The sequence below is a fragment of the Myotis nattereri genome (genome assembly GCF_964212035.1).
Source record: "Myotis nattereri genome assembly, chromosome: 18".
Lineage (NCBI taxonomy): Eukaryota > Metazoa > Chordata > Mammalia > Chiroptera > Vespertilionidae > Myotis > Myotis nattereri.
The window spans coordinates 18,115,443-18,132,619 of record NC_138093.1 but is presented as its reverse complement, the minus strand read 5'-3'; the positions used below and the strand labels follow the sequence as shown (position 1 = coordinate 18,132,619).

General features: G+C 42.7%; 1 protein-coding gene across 2 annotated transcripts in view; it reads right to left on the bottom strand.

Moving 5' to 3' along the window:
* Window positions 1–7,722: 7,722 nt before the first annotated feature.
* Window positions 7,723–17,177, bottom strand: part of SUCO (SUN domain containing ossification factor) — a 53,684-nt gene continuing 44,229 nt past the window's right edge. For both annotated transcript variants that reach the window (XM_081113209.1, XM_081113210.1), the window contains 4 exons: window positions 16,612–16,766; window positions 16,254–16,345; window positions 11,425–11,480; window positions 7,723–9,708 (listed from right to left, as the gene is read on the bottom strand). In XM_081113209.1, the coding sequence (XP_080969335.1) occupies window positions 9,265–9,708; window positions 11,425–11,480; window positions 16,254–16,345; window positions 16,612–16,766 (747 nt within the window). In that variant the 3' untranslated portion in view covers window positions 7,723–9,264. The remainder of the gene's footprint in view (window positions 9,709–11,424; window positions 11,481–16,253; window positions 16,346–16,611; window positions 16,767–17,177) is intronic.

Sequence of the window (17,177 nt, the reverse complement as noted above, 5' to 3'; positions counted from 1 at the left end):
GAGATACTTGCCCCTGAGCCTGGTTTGCAAACCATCTGCAGCTCTCTCACCAGCCCAGAACCTTCCATGGCTCCAGAATCTCAACGCTAGAATGCTGTGGTCACCCTATCATGCCCCTTTCTTACCGATGGGGACCTGAGCTCCACAAAGGTAAGTGGAGTCCCCAAAGACCACAGCCGGTGTGTGGAAGAGTCAGGAAGACTCAGTCCTGTCTGCTCGTACTGCCCCTCCCCACACACCCCTGAAACACCTGGACATGCACTGGCACACCTGATGCCTCCCAGGACAGGGGCAGACACCTGTCTGAGTCAGCCTCTGCTCTGCAGACACCTGGCCCAAGAGCACCCGACCCCACAGTGCATTCATCCTTGCACGTCTCACCTCACATATGAAGGCGACCGCTCTGTAAAGAAAGGAGGAGCTCCCCCGGGGCCTGCTTGGGCTCCATCCCTCAAGGCAGGGATTCCAGGGAGAGAGCAAAGGGCCTGCGGTTTCCTTCCCCTGGCAGCTCTGAATTAACTCACCCCATGGCTCTGCACGTTCTTTATCCCCGCACAGCAAATACTTCTCTACACTCCACCTGCACCCTGCCGCGCACATGCGTGTGTGCGTGCGTGCGTGCGTGAGAGAGAGTCCTTCTGCAAAGGCTCCACTCACGCTCCCTGGGCTCTGGCTAACAAGGGCGGAGGAAGGGCCTGGAGAGGGTTGGAGCAAAGAATAAGGACCCAGTAACTATGATCTCTAAAGAGTATGATCACCCCCCCCACACACACACACACACACACACCTTCTGTTGGTTCTGTTTCAGCTCCCTCTCCCCAGAGTGAGGCACAAGATGGGTGGGATACGCGGAAGTGGTCAGAAGGCGGCAGGAACCACTTCCTTTCGCAGAAGGTCTTGGGGTTGACGCTAAGTGTCCAGGCTTCTCTGCTCAGAAATCTCTTCTCTCATTTACAGATGCACGTTTTCTACATTCTCCACTTTTTCACATCTTCCTGCACCTCCTGGCTGGAGAGATGCCTGTGTTCACAGACATGGGAGTGAGAACTGAAGTCAGTCTTAACACACGGTCATCTGTTCGTTCGTTCATTCATTCATTCATTCGGTCTGCACGTACCATGTGGCTCGGGTCAGGCATGGACCCTGCCTTGGCTCTCAGCACAGTGTGGTCATCCAGTGTAACCCCCTCATTGTCCAGGAAATCTGAGATAAAAGACCTTCCCCAACTCCACTGAGCACTGTGGCCGCCGCATATCACTTCCTTCTTTTATAAAAATGTAAGCCTGTTTGAGTTGGGTTTCTGACACTTGAAACCAAGAGACCTAAAATGCACACAAACACTGGAAGCCTAAAGGGAGCAAGAGTTTCAGGGAAAGGGTAGTGGCCAATGTTTTGTTCCTGGCCAGACACCTGCCAGCCCCTGAGAAAAGGTCAACCCCACCAAATGGGGGGGGGGGGCGGGCAGTGGCAGAGCCCAGCTCGCCCAAAGAGCCCATCCTGGGCTTCATCTCGTCCCTCCACCCACCCAACCTCCCGTGAGACTCAATTCGAGCATGAAACTGCTTTCGATGAGGTTTCGCCTCCTCTGACTCCCACAAGGCTTTCCAGGTCCCCAGAGGGTGATTTTTAATGTGGATGCACCCAAAGAGGCCTGAATTGGGGTTCATCATCAGCCGTGTTTCCTCCATTTATCATAAACAGCCGATCCCCAAGTCCTTCCTTCCATCTCTGTCCCTGAGTGTGTACACTGGTCCTTTAACAAAGGGGCAGCATTCACGATTGACGGCCGCTCCTAGTGTTTCAGTAGCCGCCTTGATTTCTTGCGGCCTTTCCTGGCTGACTCCCTGTGGACCGTCAATCCCTCCTCCCCACGTGGAGCTGGAGGAAGGGGCACACTGCGGGCTAACAAGCCCCACAAAGCCAGGAGCTACTCGGTCCTCCTGCCACCGACCCCCTGAGCACCAGGCACCTTATACCCCTGCGGGGATCCAAGGGAACACAGAGACACCCCTGTCTTTCAGGCACTTCCACAGGCACCTATCAGCGGGGTCTTGTTTGCAGCCCTCAGATTACATGATGACTGTTAAGGTTATGAGCAGTCAGAAGACATCACACCTTTCTGAAGCACATGCCATGTTGGGGGCTCCACCAGCCCGACCTGATCTATTTGAAATGTGTTCGGAAGGCCTCACAACCCCCTGCCCAGTGTGGGCCCAGTGCAGCGCATCAGGGACCAGGAGTGAGCCACGGCAAGGTCTACCCTGGACCCCTCAGCTCCTGCGTGCTGAGCTCAGCACTGCCCACCTTAGGGGACAAAGGGGCGCTGGCCAGTCCTCACACTCGGGTGGCCCAGAGCACACAGACCGCGCTGAAGCAGAGAAGGCCCCAGGAACAGTAACTGCGTTACTAGCACGATAACCGATACATGCACGTTAGTAGCGGGTTGGAAAGGAGAGGAGTCCTGTTTGGACTGAGGGTGGAGCTGGGAGAGAAGGAAACAGTTCATGGAGGAGGTTGAATCTGAGATGGGGCTTGAAGAATGAGGCCCACTCATTTCTTTTAACTTTGTGTCTAAGGAAAAAAAAAAAAAGATCAAGCAAGTAACCAGGTCAAGAGGAACTGTCGGTCTGAGAAGTGACCGGATTCCTCGTTGCTCATGTGATCAGAGCCTTCCTGCCAGTCCGGCGCATCCTGTCCACTGGCAGCGAGGTTAGTTGCACCTGCACCCCTCCCGCAGCAGCCCTGCTCTTCCGAGGGAAGGCACACACGTGGTGCCTGTGGCGGGCTGTCCCCCTCAGCCACCCTCCGGGGCACGAGCACCCCAGGCAGCGCCTGTCGCCCTGCCCGGGGCCGCTGCTCCTCTTGCAGGGTTTAGAGTGGGCACTTTCTTTTGGGTTGGCTCTGACCCAGCCTGAAAGTCAGGGTTTCCAGAGATGAGACAGATCAGAGGCTGCTCTGCCCACAGCCCTCTGTGGTCTGGGCTGGAGCCTGGCGTTCCAGAGCACAATGGAACATGTGCGTGCCACACCGCCGAGCAACTGTGATTCAGCCCGCCTCTTGTTCCATGAGCTGTGACACACGGGGAGAGGCTGCCCAGCCATGGGTCTTCGAGAAAACCTGCAGGCACCCTCGCTGGGGTTCTCAGAGCGTTAGACAAAGGAGGCTTTAACCACTGGAAACTTGGGCGGCAGGAGGCAGAGGGAACCACAGCACAGAGCCAGAGGAGCTGCTGGGAGAGGGGCTGTGCCAGGGAGCAAGTCTCCTGTCCTGTGGCTGTGCCCTCCATCCACAGGGTCTTTTCTGGTCTCGCATCAGGCTGTCCTTCCTCACGTCACCTGCCTGCTCCATCTGCACGAGTGAGTTTGCAACCTCTAGCTTGGCTCCAGAATGCCTGGCTTAAAAATCCCGCCATGGTTACATTTACACAATGGAATACTACTCAGCCATAAAAAAAGAAGAAATTCTTACCTTTTGCAACAGCATGGATGGACCTGGAGAGCATTATGCTAAGTGAAATAAGCCAATCAGAGAAAGACAAATACCATATGCTCTCACTCACATGTGGAATCTGATGAACAAAATAACAAAGTAGAGACAGACTCATGGATATAGAGACAGTCTGACAGCTGTCAGAGGGGAGGGGTTGTGGGGGGGTAGGTGAGAAGGGTGAAGCATTTAAACAAAGAAAAAAAAGAAAGAACGAACTATGGACACAGACAACAGTATGGTGACTGCCAGAGGGAAGGGCTGTGTGTGTGGGCGGGGGGTGGGGGTGGGGGGAGGTAGAAGAGGACAAAGGGGAATAAATGGTGATGAAAGGAGACTTGACTTGGGTGGTAAACATAATATACAGATGATGTATTGTAGAATCTGAAACCTGCATAATTGTATTCACCAAGGTCACCCCAATAAATTCAATAAAATAAAAAATTCTACCATGATAGTGTTGGGACCCTGGGCTGCCCCAAGATATCCCACAATGGCATATGGGTTATTTTGCACTAAAGTCACCTAAAAAGCAGCAGCAGTGGGAAGAACTCGCTGACTGCTCTGTGCCCCTTAAAGCAGGAAATAAATCTGTGACAGATGCCCTCCCCCTCCTGAAGGTCTGAGAGACAACCTATCACAAGTTATAAAACCCAGGGTCCTTGGGCAGAGGTTCCCATTCTACCCCACATCCCCTCCCCCTCGCCGCCACCCCCTCCCCCTCGCCGCCACCCCCTCCCCCCCCCCCCCCCCCCCGCCGCCCCCCAGACACATTACCTGGAACACCATCTGAGGAGCCTCTAGAAAGACAAGAAACAAATTCCACGTGTCCTCAGTCTCGAGTTACTCAAGTAGCTCCCCAGGTAGCTTACCTCTTGGATGTGAATACTTGTTTGTGTGTGAGGGAAAGTCATTATTTACCTGCCATAATGCCTATGAGGCTTGATCTTGTCCTTGATCCAGCCTTCTGACCCAGTCTCCCTGGTCATTTGTGTCTCTAGTTTCTTGCATCCCATTTACTATAAAAAACTAGTAGGTTTTTCTTATACTTTCATTTTGAAAATTTCTTCTATGTCCTCTATGGAGAAAGGCAGTGAAGAAGAAAGTGACTCACATTGCCCTCTGAAAGAGATTAAAAAATTCCTATGGTGCTCATAGGTTTTAGAAACCGAAGTTAATTCAGTTGATTAGCCCAAGATAATCCATAAAGACCTACAATCACAGCCAATCACAGCTAGCCACCATCTCAAACACAAGCTATGGTCTCAACAGGGGTTAGATTACAGATTTGGGGAAAATTAGTTCAGCTCCTTACCAGTGAAGTTTGCATCTATAATTCCTCTTACAGGAGGTATAGAATTATTAGCAATGTTCCTCAGTGATAATCTTGAGGACAAGAAATCATTTCCTTTGGCCCTGGCCAGGTAGCTCAGTTGGATAGAGCATCGACCCAATATGCCAAGGTTGCGGGTTTTATCCCCAGTCAAGGTACATACAAGAAGCAACAAATAATGCATGAATAAGTGAACAAATCAGTATCTCTCTGTCAAATCAACTTAAAAAATAATTTCTCAGATTTCACGTATAGATTATCTTTAAGTATGGTAACTGTGGTAGAACGAAAATTCAATGCACAGCGTCTGTTCAGCAATAGACTGACATTTGTCATAAATAGTATGATCAATTTATAGTCAGCACAGGATTGACTGAAGGTGATCTGGTCGGCACCAGGCTCAGACTCTCATTCCTGTTTGCAATCCAATAGCCAGCAGAGATGGCTCTAAACTGACCTATGCTATAGTGAAAAAATAAACACTCTGAAATGCCCAGTTTTACTTAGTTGATGGAACTATAATAGGCAAGCAGCAATGGGCTAAGAGCTAGCCTGGGACAGGCCTCAGGGCCCTGCAGTAAATAGTGCAGGCATTTCTGAGTGACTTGATGAGCTCGATTGCTCTGGGACAGACACACACACTGACCAGGGCTCAAGTTCAAATGGGGCTCCTGTGATACGTGTGCACGGTTTTTTGGGGTTGTGGGGGGAGATCAGAGACTCTTAGGGGTGGGGGGAGAGCCACAGTTTCCGTTCTCTGCTGTGCTGCTTGTTATTTTTACTTAGAGCCTCTTTGATGTGATGTGCTTTAGCATCTCCTGCTCCCTCAAATCAATATTCTTTTTCATGTGGGGATTTTGAGTCATTTTTGTACTTCCTCTTTTAAAGTTCCATAAACCCCAATAAATAAGAATTCTGATTGTCTCCTCCTGGGCAGAGCAGACTTCTCTTCACCACTGATGCAAAAGCTGTTCATTTCTCTTCATTGCTGCCTGGTTCTTAGAATTGCCGTGTGAACTTCCTGACACCTATGGTCAAGGGTATGGCAGTCCCTGCCTGACAATTGTGTTCATGAAGTATTTTTACTTTACCTCATTGAACAAAGTATCTTTTGGAAGTACTCATATGTAGGGAGCGGTTGTAGAGTTAACCTTATCGCTCTCCCTAGTTCCTTCCTGGGTAGCTAATGGGCTGTGGGAGGTGCAGCAAGTGCTGCCAAAACAAGTGACACTCACAAGAACATTGTAACTATGTTGACCACTACCTTGTTTTTCTCTATGAAATAAAGCCTCAGCTTGCTGGCTGGATCCTTCTCTGTGGCCTCATCCAGGCACAGGAGATCCACCAAGCCCCAGCTATATTCTCTTTGTCTGTCTTTTCTTTAATCCTTTGCCGCCCCCCACCTCCTCTCCCTCCTCCTCAGCCTCACCAAACCCTTGGCTGTGCTGGCGCGGCACACTCATATACTGTCATCTAATAAACATGCTACAGGCATTCTTTCTATACCCATTAAACAGAGCATCTCCCAAAAAATTGCTGGACATAAAGCTGATAATATATTGCACCTGGGGAGGTAAATCCCCTATGATTCATGCAGGGAAGAGCAAAGGCAGGGAAGAGCAAAGACAGGAAAACTCCACTAGAAGCGCATAATGGAGTCCAAAAGTCATGGACTCCATTAGTTCAGTAATCAGCTAAATTAGGCAACATGATATAGAAAGATACTAGTTTAGAGGAAAACACTGGGTATAAGATTATTGGGAAAAGCTGAGCCTAAGAGCTAAACCAACGGGTCAGGTAGCTCAGTTGGTTGGAGGGTCATCCCATACACCAAAAGCTTGCAGGTTCAATTCCCATTCTCCCTTCTTTTCCTGGACACTTAGCAGGGGTATAGTGGTAGCAGAGAACTGTTTTTCTGTATAAGCCTAATAAAATGAATTCCTGCCCTAACTGGTTTGGCTCAGTGGATAGAGCGTCGGCCTGCAAACTGAAGGGTCCCAGGTTCGATTCCGGTCAAGGGCATGTACCTTGGTTGCAGGCACATCCCCAGTAGGGGGTGTGCAGGAGGCAGCCGATTGATGTTTCTCTCTTATCGATGTTTCTAACTCTCTATCCTTCTCCCTTCCTCTCTGTAAAAAAAAAAAAAATCAATAAAAAATATTTTTTAAAAAATAAAATTCCTCAAATTACATGTACAACTTTTTAAAAAATTCAACTGAAAGGTTTTTTGCTTTGTGTTTTTGCTCTTCAAACCCTCAGTTTCTTCTTATTTTATACTGTCTTAATGCTTTATTTAACATGAGAAGTAGACTGAGGTGGACTAGCAAGGAGCAGCCGTATACAGGGGTGGGCAAAGTAGGTTTACAGTTGTTAATGTCAAAAAATGTGTGGAAAATAATACAATACTTAATAATATGAGAATAAATTATGTTCCGTGTACTCACAACTGTAAACCTACTTTTTGCCCATCCCTGTTCATATATACATAGCTTTGCTTCTTACCAGGCACAAATCTATTAACAGCAATTTTCACATTTTTTTCCTTATTTAGGTATAATCTCAGAGTGGAAAAATAAAACCAAATCATAACATGCTATGCTCTAATTAGATGTGGAAAAATTAAATGAGTAGTCGTAAAGATAGCCCCTAATAGGAGAAAAGCATATACATGTATTCTATCTACTAAATAAAAATTCAGCGCCTCCTTTTAGTGTTTGAAAGGATGAAATTGTGACCGTATGGCAATAAAATGTTCATGGGACAGTTCAGCTTGCAGTTAGCAGAAATGTGACCAATTATGGAACAGAATGCTGCTGAACTTGGTTTCTGAAGTGGCAACAACAAATCTATGTTCAGAGTAACAGATTTGTACATTCTCCTTCAAAGAACAGAGAAGGCAACAATTAATAAAGACAAGTGTTCAGATTTATTTGGAAATTCACAGTTTCTAACGGCACTACAGCTCCGTGGTTACACACTGAGCGTCGCCCTATACAGGGACAGGCGCTGCAGTGTTTGGCTTCGCTCTGCCTCTGCTTCTCCTGAACCGCTCTTCAGTGGGTTTCTGTGCAATCAGACCCTCTTGCTCTGAATGGCTAATGTACAATTAGTACAGACTGAGAAAAAATGTCAAACACCAAAAACACACTGTTAATCTAAAGCAGCAACTTAAACAAAAAAGGCTTTAAATAAGTCACATTACAAACAATACCCAGAAAGGTATTAGACAAGTTTAAACAGTTACTACAAAAAGTGCTCAATAAGTTATAACTTAAGTCTGACAACACAAAATGGTCAACTCTCTCCCTTTCAAAAAGAAACTTTCCACTTTCACCCATTAATGTACAAATACATACAAATACAGTCTCTGCCAATTAAAGAAATACAAGGACAAAATGAAGACAGACACATGGACAGCACACATGTACACCTCTGCACATTTGTAGCCAATACAAAGCCAACACCGAGGACTAGCAATCCCTGTGACTTGACCAATTCTGACAGGCTCAGCAAACTCCCTGGCTGGTTCTGTGCACATCCCTGGGCAGGGACTGTGTCACCTGGGACCTGGACTCATGGAGAAACGCTCACATTTTCTATTTGTAGTAAGGAATGTCTGCAGGACTGGTGCTTACTGTGAATGTTTAAAATGTAATGTAGCTACAGAAAACCTTTACCAGTGGTTACATATGTTTAAAAGGTGAATTTATAAAAAATTTATTTGCAAATACCAGTCATTTGTAAGAAAAGATCTTGTAGTTTTGTTTTCTTCATTGAGTTAATAACTACTGAAAACGAGTGTGAATAAATTAAATGAAAACAACATTTAACAGTATCACCATTTACCTAAAAACAGACTTAAAAATTCCAGCGAGTGCTTGTTTCAGGTGAGTTTGCTAAACAGAAGTCTACTTGGCAAGTCTGCAGGCTCTTCACGCCTTCTGACCCACGTTACTGAGCTCTGGGAGCAGATCACTTTAAAGCCTTGTAGTGTTTGCAGCTTCAAAAAAAACTAACAAAGTTATCAAAGAAATCAAATGACAGGAAAAGTCCCCCTCCTCTTCCAGTGCATTATAAATAGACAAAAGGCACATAAATATGGAAGGTGCAAGAAATAGGAACAAAGCTACAGGAAGAGGTTCAGGCTTCCATTCCTACCCCACCCAGGGAACTGGGCTTCCAAACTACCAGTAATTAATCTGTGGAAAAACGTCTTTAGAAAATTTCCACCACTGTCCTTGTGGGAAGTCATCAGCCTTGCAGAACTGCAGTGCATTGACCAAGACTGAGAGACACAATCCCACCTACTTTTAAAAGGCAGAAACCATAATTTCTGAATACTTTTCCCATTATGATTTCCTCCCTCCCCTCAACCCTTCAAATACCACAGACTGTTCTTTAAAGAACAACAACAGAAAGTCTCCAGTATGAAAAGTTCGATTATTCTAGATGTGTCCCGAGACTGCTGTCACACCAAACGTCCCCACGGTGAGCTCTTTGTTTCCTTTGATGATGTCATGCAGGCTCGGCAATGACCCTGACTTAGTCTGTATCAGAGTCTTTATCAACTTCCCTTGGTCTTGGACTTTGGAGCGCCTTCGTTTTAAAGCCCTCTTCTCAGTTTTTGTCTTCTGGGACTGTCCATTGCACAGACTTGTGCAAGCTGAAATGCCACAAAAATAAGACTCTTCTGACTGTGACGAAGTTTCTGAGCTCCCTTCCGAGGGAGGACCCTTGTAAGAAGAGTGATACACTTCTCCCACATGAGAAAAGTCTCTCTGGTTCGTGAAGGGCTTCCTTCCTTTTATGTCTCCATTGGCTACAGGGTGTGATGGGTCTGCTGGCTTTATGGTCTCAATTTTTTCTGTTTTGTACTTGCAGCGTTTCTTCTATAACACAAGTAAAAGAAGGGGTAGGAATTAGACCTCCAATAGTTAGCTACCTCATCAAACATCTAGAGAACTGAGCTAATGGAGGAGAAGTGCCACCTCCTGGTGAAAAGTAACAATAGTCTATTTTGTAAATACCTTCATTACCTTCCTACTTTGTAAATGCCACTCAGTAAAAGCTCTCACAGCCATCTCTGAATATAGATATGGGGATGCTAACTCACATCTGAATACCTATGATGCACCAGATATTATACTAGCTGCTTTCAGGTATATCTTACTCACCAACCCTGACAGGTGAGGATTTTATCCCTGGTTTTGGGTCCCTGCCAACTCATAACATAGTAAGTAGCCAAGCTGTGACTGAATCCTAGGCTATCTGACTCTAAAGCCCACATTCTTTCACCTACAATCTCCTCTAATCAAGATGAGCACAACTTACTTGGAGAGGCAAAATGGAAAAAACCCAGGCTTTAGAAACAAAAAAGCCTAAGTCTATTCTGAGTTTTGCCACCTACTGGTCACAAAAGGCAAAATCGCTTATAAAATGAGGTTGTGCCCTGGCCAGGTGGCTCAGTTGGTTGGAGCGTTATCATGTACACCAAAATGTTGCAGGTTTGATTCCCAGTCAGGCACATACCTAGGTTGTGGGTTCCATGCTCAGTCAGGGCTCATATGTGAGGCAACTGGTCGATGTTTCTCTCTCACATCAATGTTCCTCTCTCTCTGCCCCTTCCACTCTCTCTAAAGCAGAGGTTCTCAACCTTCCTAAAGCCGCGACCCTTTAATACAGTTCTTCATGTTGTGGTGACCCCAACCATAAAATTATTTTCGTTGGCCGAAACCGGTTTGGCTCAGTGGATGGAGCGTCGGCCTGCGGACTGAAAGGTCCCAGGTTCGATTCCGGTCAGGGGCATGTACCTGGGTTGCAGGCACATCCTCAGTGGGAGATGTGCAGGAGGCAGCTGACCGATGTTTCTCTCTCATCGATGTTTCTAACTCTCTATCTCTCTCCCTTCCTCTCTGTGAAAAATCAATAAAACATATTAAAAAAAATTATTTTCATTGCTACTTCATAACTGTAATTTTGCTACTGTTATGAATCATAATGTAAATATCTGATATGCAGGATGTATTTTCACTGTTACAAATTGAACATAATTAAAGCGTAGTGATTAATCACAAAAACAATATGTAATTATATATGTGTTTTCTGATGGTCTTAGGCGACCCCTGTGAAAGGGTCGTTCGACCCCCAAAGGGGTCACGACCCACAGGTTGAGAACTGCTGCTCTAGAGTCAATTAAAAAAAGTATCCTCAGGTGAGGATTTAAAAAATAATAAATAAATAACATTAAAAATGAGGCTCTGTGCCTGACATGCACTGGCCCTCCATCCATGATTACCAGCCAGGAATCAGCTTTCACACATAATGATCTTAGGCTTTCAGGTCACACATTTGTCTCGGTATGTTCTTTTTTACTTTAAAACCTTTTAAAAACTGCTCCAGATTCATACGAAATATGCCACAGGCCAGCTATGGCTTACAGGTAGTAGTCTGCTGACCCTTGTAAACATTGATTTATATCATTACCATGACTGGAAAGGAAGAGTAATTTAAGTACCACTTAAAGGTTATAATAAACCGTTCAAACCAACTTCTTCATCTACTACCACATAGCCAACCATGACACTTAAAAAGAAACAAAATATTACCTTTTTTTCTGGAGAGAACTTGAGGGGTTCTACAATGTACAAAGCATTTGGGTCTACTATAAATAAGAATAAAAAGTACATGTAAAGCATGTTAGGTTAAAATTAAACACAATAAAATACTATATTATCCCTTAGGGATTTTTCCTAAAAGAAACTCAACCATGTATTTATACATTTTAAATTAGTAAATCAAGAGAAACAAGGCAGGAGCAAGGTGGGAGATGGTTCCATTCTTATTTTGTGCTTGGTCCCCTTCCCTCAGTCTTTACCAGCTGACTATCGGCCAACAGTTAGGCCCAGTCCTCCCCTCTTACCTGTTGAGAAAATAACATCACCAGTACGCTAATACCAAACCTACAGATCATCTTTTTTCCTAAAAGACTAACCTCTACACTGTGCCACAAATGTGGGTCAACACTGTGCAACAAGCAGCTATGACCACGTATAAAGTCAGAGGAACACATACACAAAACCAGATCTAAGACTTTTTTCTAACTGTTTATTACTATGATTTACTATAATCAAAACTATGAACTCCAAAACCTAAAAACAGCCTGAACATGCATTATAAATGACCAAAGGGTAATGAGTGATCACTCTGGCATGGTGAGTAAATTGGAAATATTAGTTTTAGGTTTCTAAAGTTTCATTATTTCAAGCACATTCAAGACAGCCCTATGCTACCCATGTGGACACGATAAACACATATACACAAGAGGGGCTATGAGATTTTAGTCCCTTTGAGACAATTAAGAGTAAAGGATCTGTGGTATGACAGAGGCAGAAATTTGTAAGGAGAAAATTCACTAAGAAACTTCAGATGCCAGAAATTTATTAATAACATGATTCAACCAATTATATTTTTACATTATGTCCTAGAAGTTTATTGAGAAAGTCATCAAATATATAAAAAAATCTAACCATTCCTCAAACAGTCATTTCTATCAGTTGACTATTCTCACTCAAATTGTTTTTTCAAAAAACATTACGTCTACTTTTGGAGTGGGTGTTAGTGTTATTCAGAACAACCTCTCCAATGAAAGCAACTAAATATGATGGATTTTTTAATCACTAAAAGCATTCAAAAGCTGCCAAGATAAGGGAGCAATCCCCAGACCAAAATCAAAGGAAAAGTAGGAATCCAAAAAGTCAAGCGGACCACAAAAGTCATTTTTGTCCAGAGAGCATATGCCAATGCAAGAATATGCAGACTTGAGTTTTGGTGGCAGCATAAGGGAATACGTCAAAAATCAAACCCCAGGGCCCACTCAAAGCAGCAGTTTGTAACATCCCCTCTGACTCCCCAACGGTAAGCTGGGACTCCAAACGACTAGACCCTCAGGGAAAGAATGAACCCATAGAGTGACTGTCCAAATCCCTATCACCTGGCGGTCCAACAAGGCTCGAGCCATGAATGTAAAGTTTTCCTGAATGTAAAGCAAATACAAATTCTCCTACATATTAGCACTCAAACTGTCCCTATAAATAACTTTTCAAAGAGAAGGATTAGCACACGGATAACCACTCACACAAACTTAAAAAGCACCTGAGCAAGAGTCTGCAAAGACAACTAACGAATAGATTTTTAAAATTTGAAGATATTAGAATGATCAAACATAGACTATAAATAGTTACACTTATTATATATTTAAATAAAAAACCAAGTTTAAAAACATCTTCAAGAAACATAAAACAAAAGGACCTAGATGTTTAAAAAATACTAAAAGAACTCCTAGAAATGGAAAATAACTGATATTTAAAAGTCAATGGATGAATTTAATAGTGGACTATAAACAGGTATGGCCTGGAAAACAGATCAGAAGAAATCATCCAAAATATAGCACACAAAAAAGAAAAAAGATGGGAGATAATAGGAGTTTAGGAGACAAAGGGGATACAGAGGGAAGGACTAACACATTTAATGAAATGGAGATTCTAAAATAAGGCAGAGGTAGTATTGGGGGGAGAGGGAGGAGGAGTAGCTAAGAATTTCCCAGTATGATAAAAAGATATCAATTCAGAGATTCAAAAAGCCCAACAAATTTAAAGAGGAATTTAAAAAAGATATGCCTGTTTTCCCAGAAAATCCAAAATAACCTGGCATAAAGACAGACAAATAGACCAATGGAATTTTTTAAAAGCCCAGAAATAAACCCTCACATATATGGTCAAATAATCTTCAACAAAGGTGACAAGGCTACTCACCATGGAAAGGAAAGTCTCTTTAATAAATGGTGCTGAAAAAACTGGATATCTATATGCAAAAAACTGAACTTGGACCCTTACCTCACAACCTCACACCTTATTAACTCAAAATGGATGAAGACCTAAACATATGACCTAAAACTATGACATTTCTAAAAGAAAATGACACTGGACTTGGCAATAATTTAATGTTTTTATTGCTTTTTTTAGAGAGAGGAAGTGAGAGGGAGAGAGAGAAACATTAATCGGCTGCCTCCTGCAGTGACCTCTCAGTACATAGGATGACACTCAACCAACTGAGCCACACTGGCAAGGGAGGCAATGATTTCTTGAATATATGACATCTAAAGTACAGGCAGCAAAACCAAAAATAGACAAAGGGACTATGTCAAACGTAAACACTTTTGTCTATCAGGAACACAATCAAAACAGATTCAAAAGTCAACTTACACATGGCCAGCCAGCATGGCTCAGTGGTTGAGCATCGACCTATGAACCAGGAGGTCATGGTTCGATTCCCAGTCAGGGCACATGCCTGGGTTGCAGGCTTGATCCCAGTGTGGGACGTGCAGGAGGCAATAAATGATTCTCTCTCATCATAGATGTTTCTATCTCTCTCTCCCTCTCCCTTCCTCTCTGCAATCAATAAAAATATTTTTTTAAAAAGAAAAATGTCTACTTATGGCCCTGGCCAGGTGGCTCAGTTGGTTGGACATTGTCCTGTACATGACAGGTTTGATTCCTAGACAGGCACATACTTAGGTTGTGGGTTCAATCCCCAGTGGGGGCAGGTAAAGCAGAGGCCATTGATCAATGTTTCTCTCTTACATTAATGTTTCTCTCCCCCTCCCCTTCTTCTCTTTCTAAAAAAATCAATAAAAACATATCCTCAGGTGAGAAATTAAAAAGGCAACCTAAGAAATGTATTTGCAAATCATATATCCAATAAGGGGTTAATATCCAGAATATATAAAGAACTCCTACAATTAAACAACAAAAAAAATAGCCCAATTTAAAAATGGGAAAAGGGTTTGAATATGATTTATAAATAGTCAACAGGCACATGAAAAGATGCTCACCATTACTCATCATCAGAGAAATGGAAATCTAACCACAGTGAGTTATACTACCTCATACCCATTAGGACAGTTACTATAAAAACAAAACAAAACAAAACAGAAGACAAGTGTTGATGAGGATATGAAGAAAACTGAAACCACTACACAATGGTGGTAGGATTGTAAAATGGAAAACAATACAAAGATTCCTCAAAAAGTAGAACTACCATATGATCCAGCAATCCTACTTCTGGGTATATGTCCAGAAGAACTGAAAGCAAGGTCGTGAAGAGATCTTTGCACACTCAAATTCATACTGACAACATTCACAATAGCCAAGAGTGGAAACAACCCAAATGCCTAATAACAGATGAATAAACACTATGTGGCATATATGTATAATGGAAATATTATTCAGTCTTAAAAATTAAGGAAATCCTGTCACATGCTATGACATGAATGAACCTTGAAGACATTGAGCTAAGTGAAATAAGCCAGTCACAGAAAGACAACTACTATATGATCTCACATACATGAGGTATCTAAAGTAGTTAAGTTCAGAAAAACAGAAAACACAGTGGTGATTACCAGGGGCTGGATGAAGCGGGGGAAAGGGAGCTGTATAATGTATGTAGAATTTTAGATTTACAAAATGAAAAAGTTCTGGAGATATTTCAATTAAAATTTTCAGATGCAAACAGACGTATCGGCCAAAAGAAGAAAAAAAGATATAAAAAAAGGAGGGAAGAGGAAGGAGGAAGGAGAAAGAAAGTTACTAGTCCTAAGTAAACACACATGTAATGGGTTAAGTCTGTAAACCTTTGTGGTAATAGCAAACCAATAAAGCTCAGGAATTATTACTTGAATAATATAATCAATTGAAATAGGCTGCTTGGTTACTAAATCCTAAAGAAAGAGAGAAGCCAATGATTAAGAAAGCACTGCTAATTGAAATACATCATTAGTTTGGTTATTTTAATATTGCTATAAGGATAACTCTCTTAGTAAGCACTAATTAAAGCATTACCTTTAAAAAGTACTAATATAGAAAAACAGCCACTCAGTACACACCTATTCATTGAAATTTAAGCATTCATTGAGTATTAGCCAATGAAAATGAAATGCTATTATAGACTCTGAGCTTTAAAAAAGAAAAAGACCAGATTTTTTTCAGAATTGCCTCATAGTCCTAAACTAGAGGCAAAAGGAGTCCTACCTGTACAGGAAGAGGAAGCAGATAAGCACAGGATGCTATGGGAGCACATTCAGGTTTTCCATATCTGATGAACTGTCTCAAACATCCCTTTCTAAAAAGAAATACTTCTAAACAGGAGCAAGTGCAAACAAAGCTACCAATGGCTCATTAAACTCAGCCCCTCCCACCCTCTGGGCTTTCAGGAACAGAGATAGATATAAAGTGTGAAAATGATAGGTGGCTTTTGACTATACCCATTATTTGTTGCAGATGGTCTCCAACACAACACTGATGTTATACTTATCCCATAAGTAAGCTAGATTCATGTTTACATATATATATGTACAAATTACATATCCATAAACACCTACCTTCTTTGCCAGTTAACTGTAGGGACTTGGATCTGATGAGTGGAAATGAAGTTCTCCTTTTCAAATTCATATCATCATAGGAAGAGAAACATCTAACACATTAAGAAAAACCAACAGAGAACACAATGAGTACACTACATGTAATTTACTCTGTAGTTGGGGCTAGATGGAAGCTACTGAGAGCTGTACATACCACATAAGAATAATCTCTAAGGTAACACTCGTTATTGCTAATACATGTAAAAAAAATGTAAGGATCATTCTCTAAGAAATGAACTCAATATCCATTTACCCAAAATTCTCAAAAATATAAAAAGAATAGTAAAAAAAAAAAAATGAAATATAATACTGACATTACCTTTTAGGGCTTGGATACTGATTACTTTTAGGAAGTCTTGAACTGTAATCTCCATCAAATTGAGAGGTGTTTCGACAGCGCTGCATACAAAGCATCAATCCCAAGACCACACAAAGAACCAAACAAGTGATGAGATAGCTCTGCCGATCTGAAACCTGAGATGAGAAGGGAGAATAGTAGTACTTTAAAAATCATACTAGGAAAATCATAGTGGGATTTAAACTTCAAATGACAAATCTAAACATTTTCTTAATTTGCTTCATAATCATAATGCAGGGTCTGCTCTTTGAAACGTACTGCCATGACAATGTTTTAATGTTTCTCTTTTTTTCCCCAATTCACTGAAATTTTCTAACCTTATGGAAAAGTTTTGAAAGTAGTTCAATGAACATACTTGTGCCTTTCACCAATTGTTAACATTCTGTCACATTTGTTTTGTCTTTCCATTTGCACTATCTCCTCCTTGAGAAAAAAAATCGTGCTCTTACCTGGTCTTTCCCATCTTATAAAACTGAACCACCAATCGCCTAGTTATCTAAACCAAAAATCTGGGGATCATCAATTCC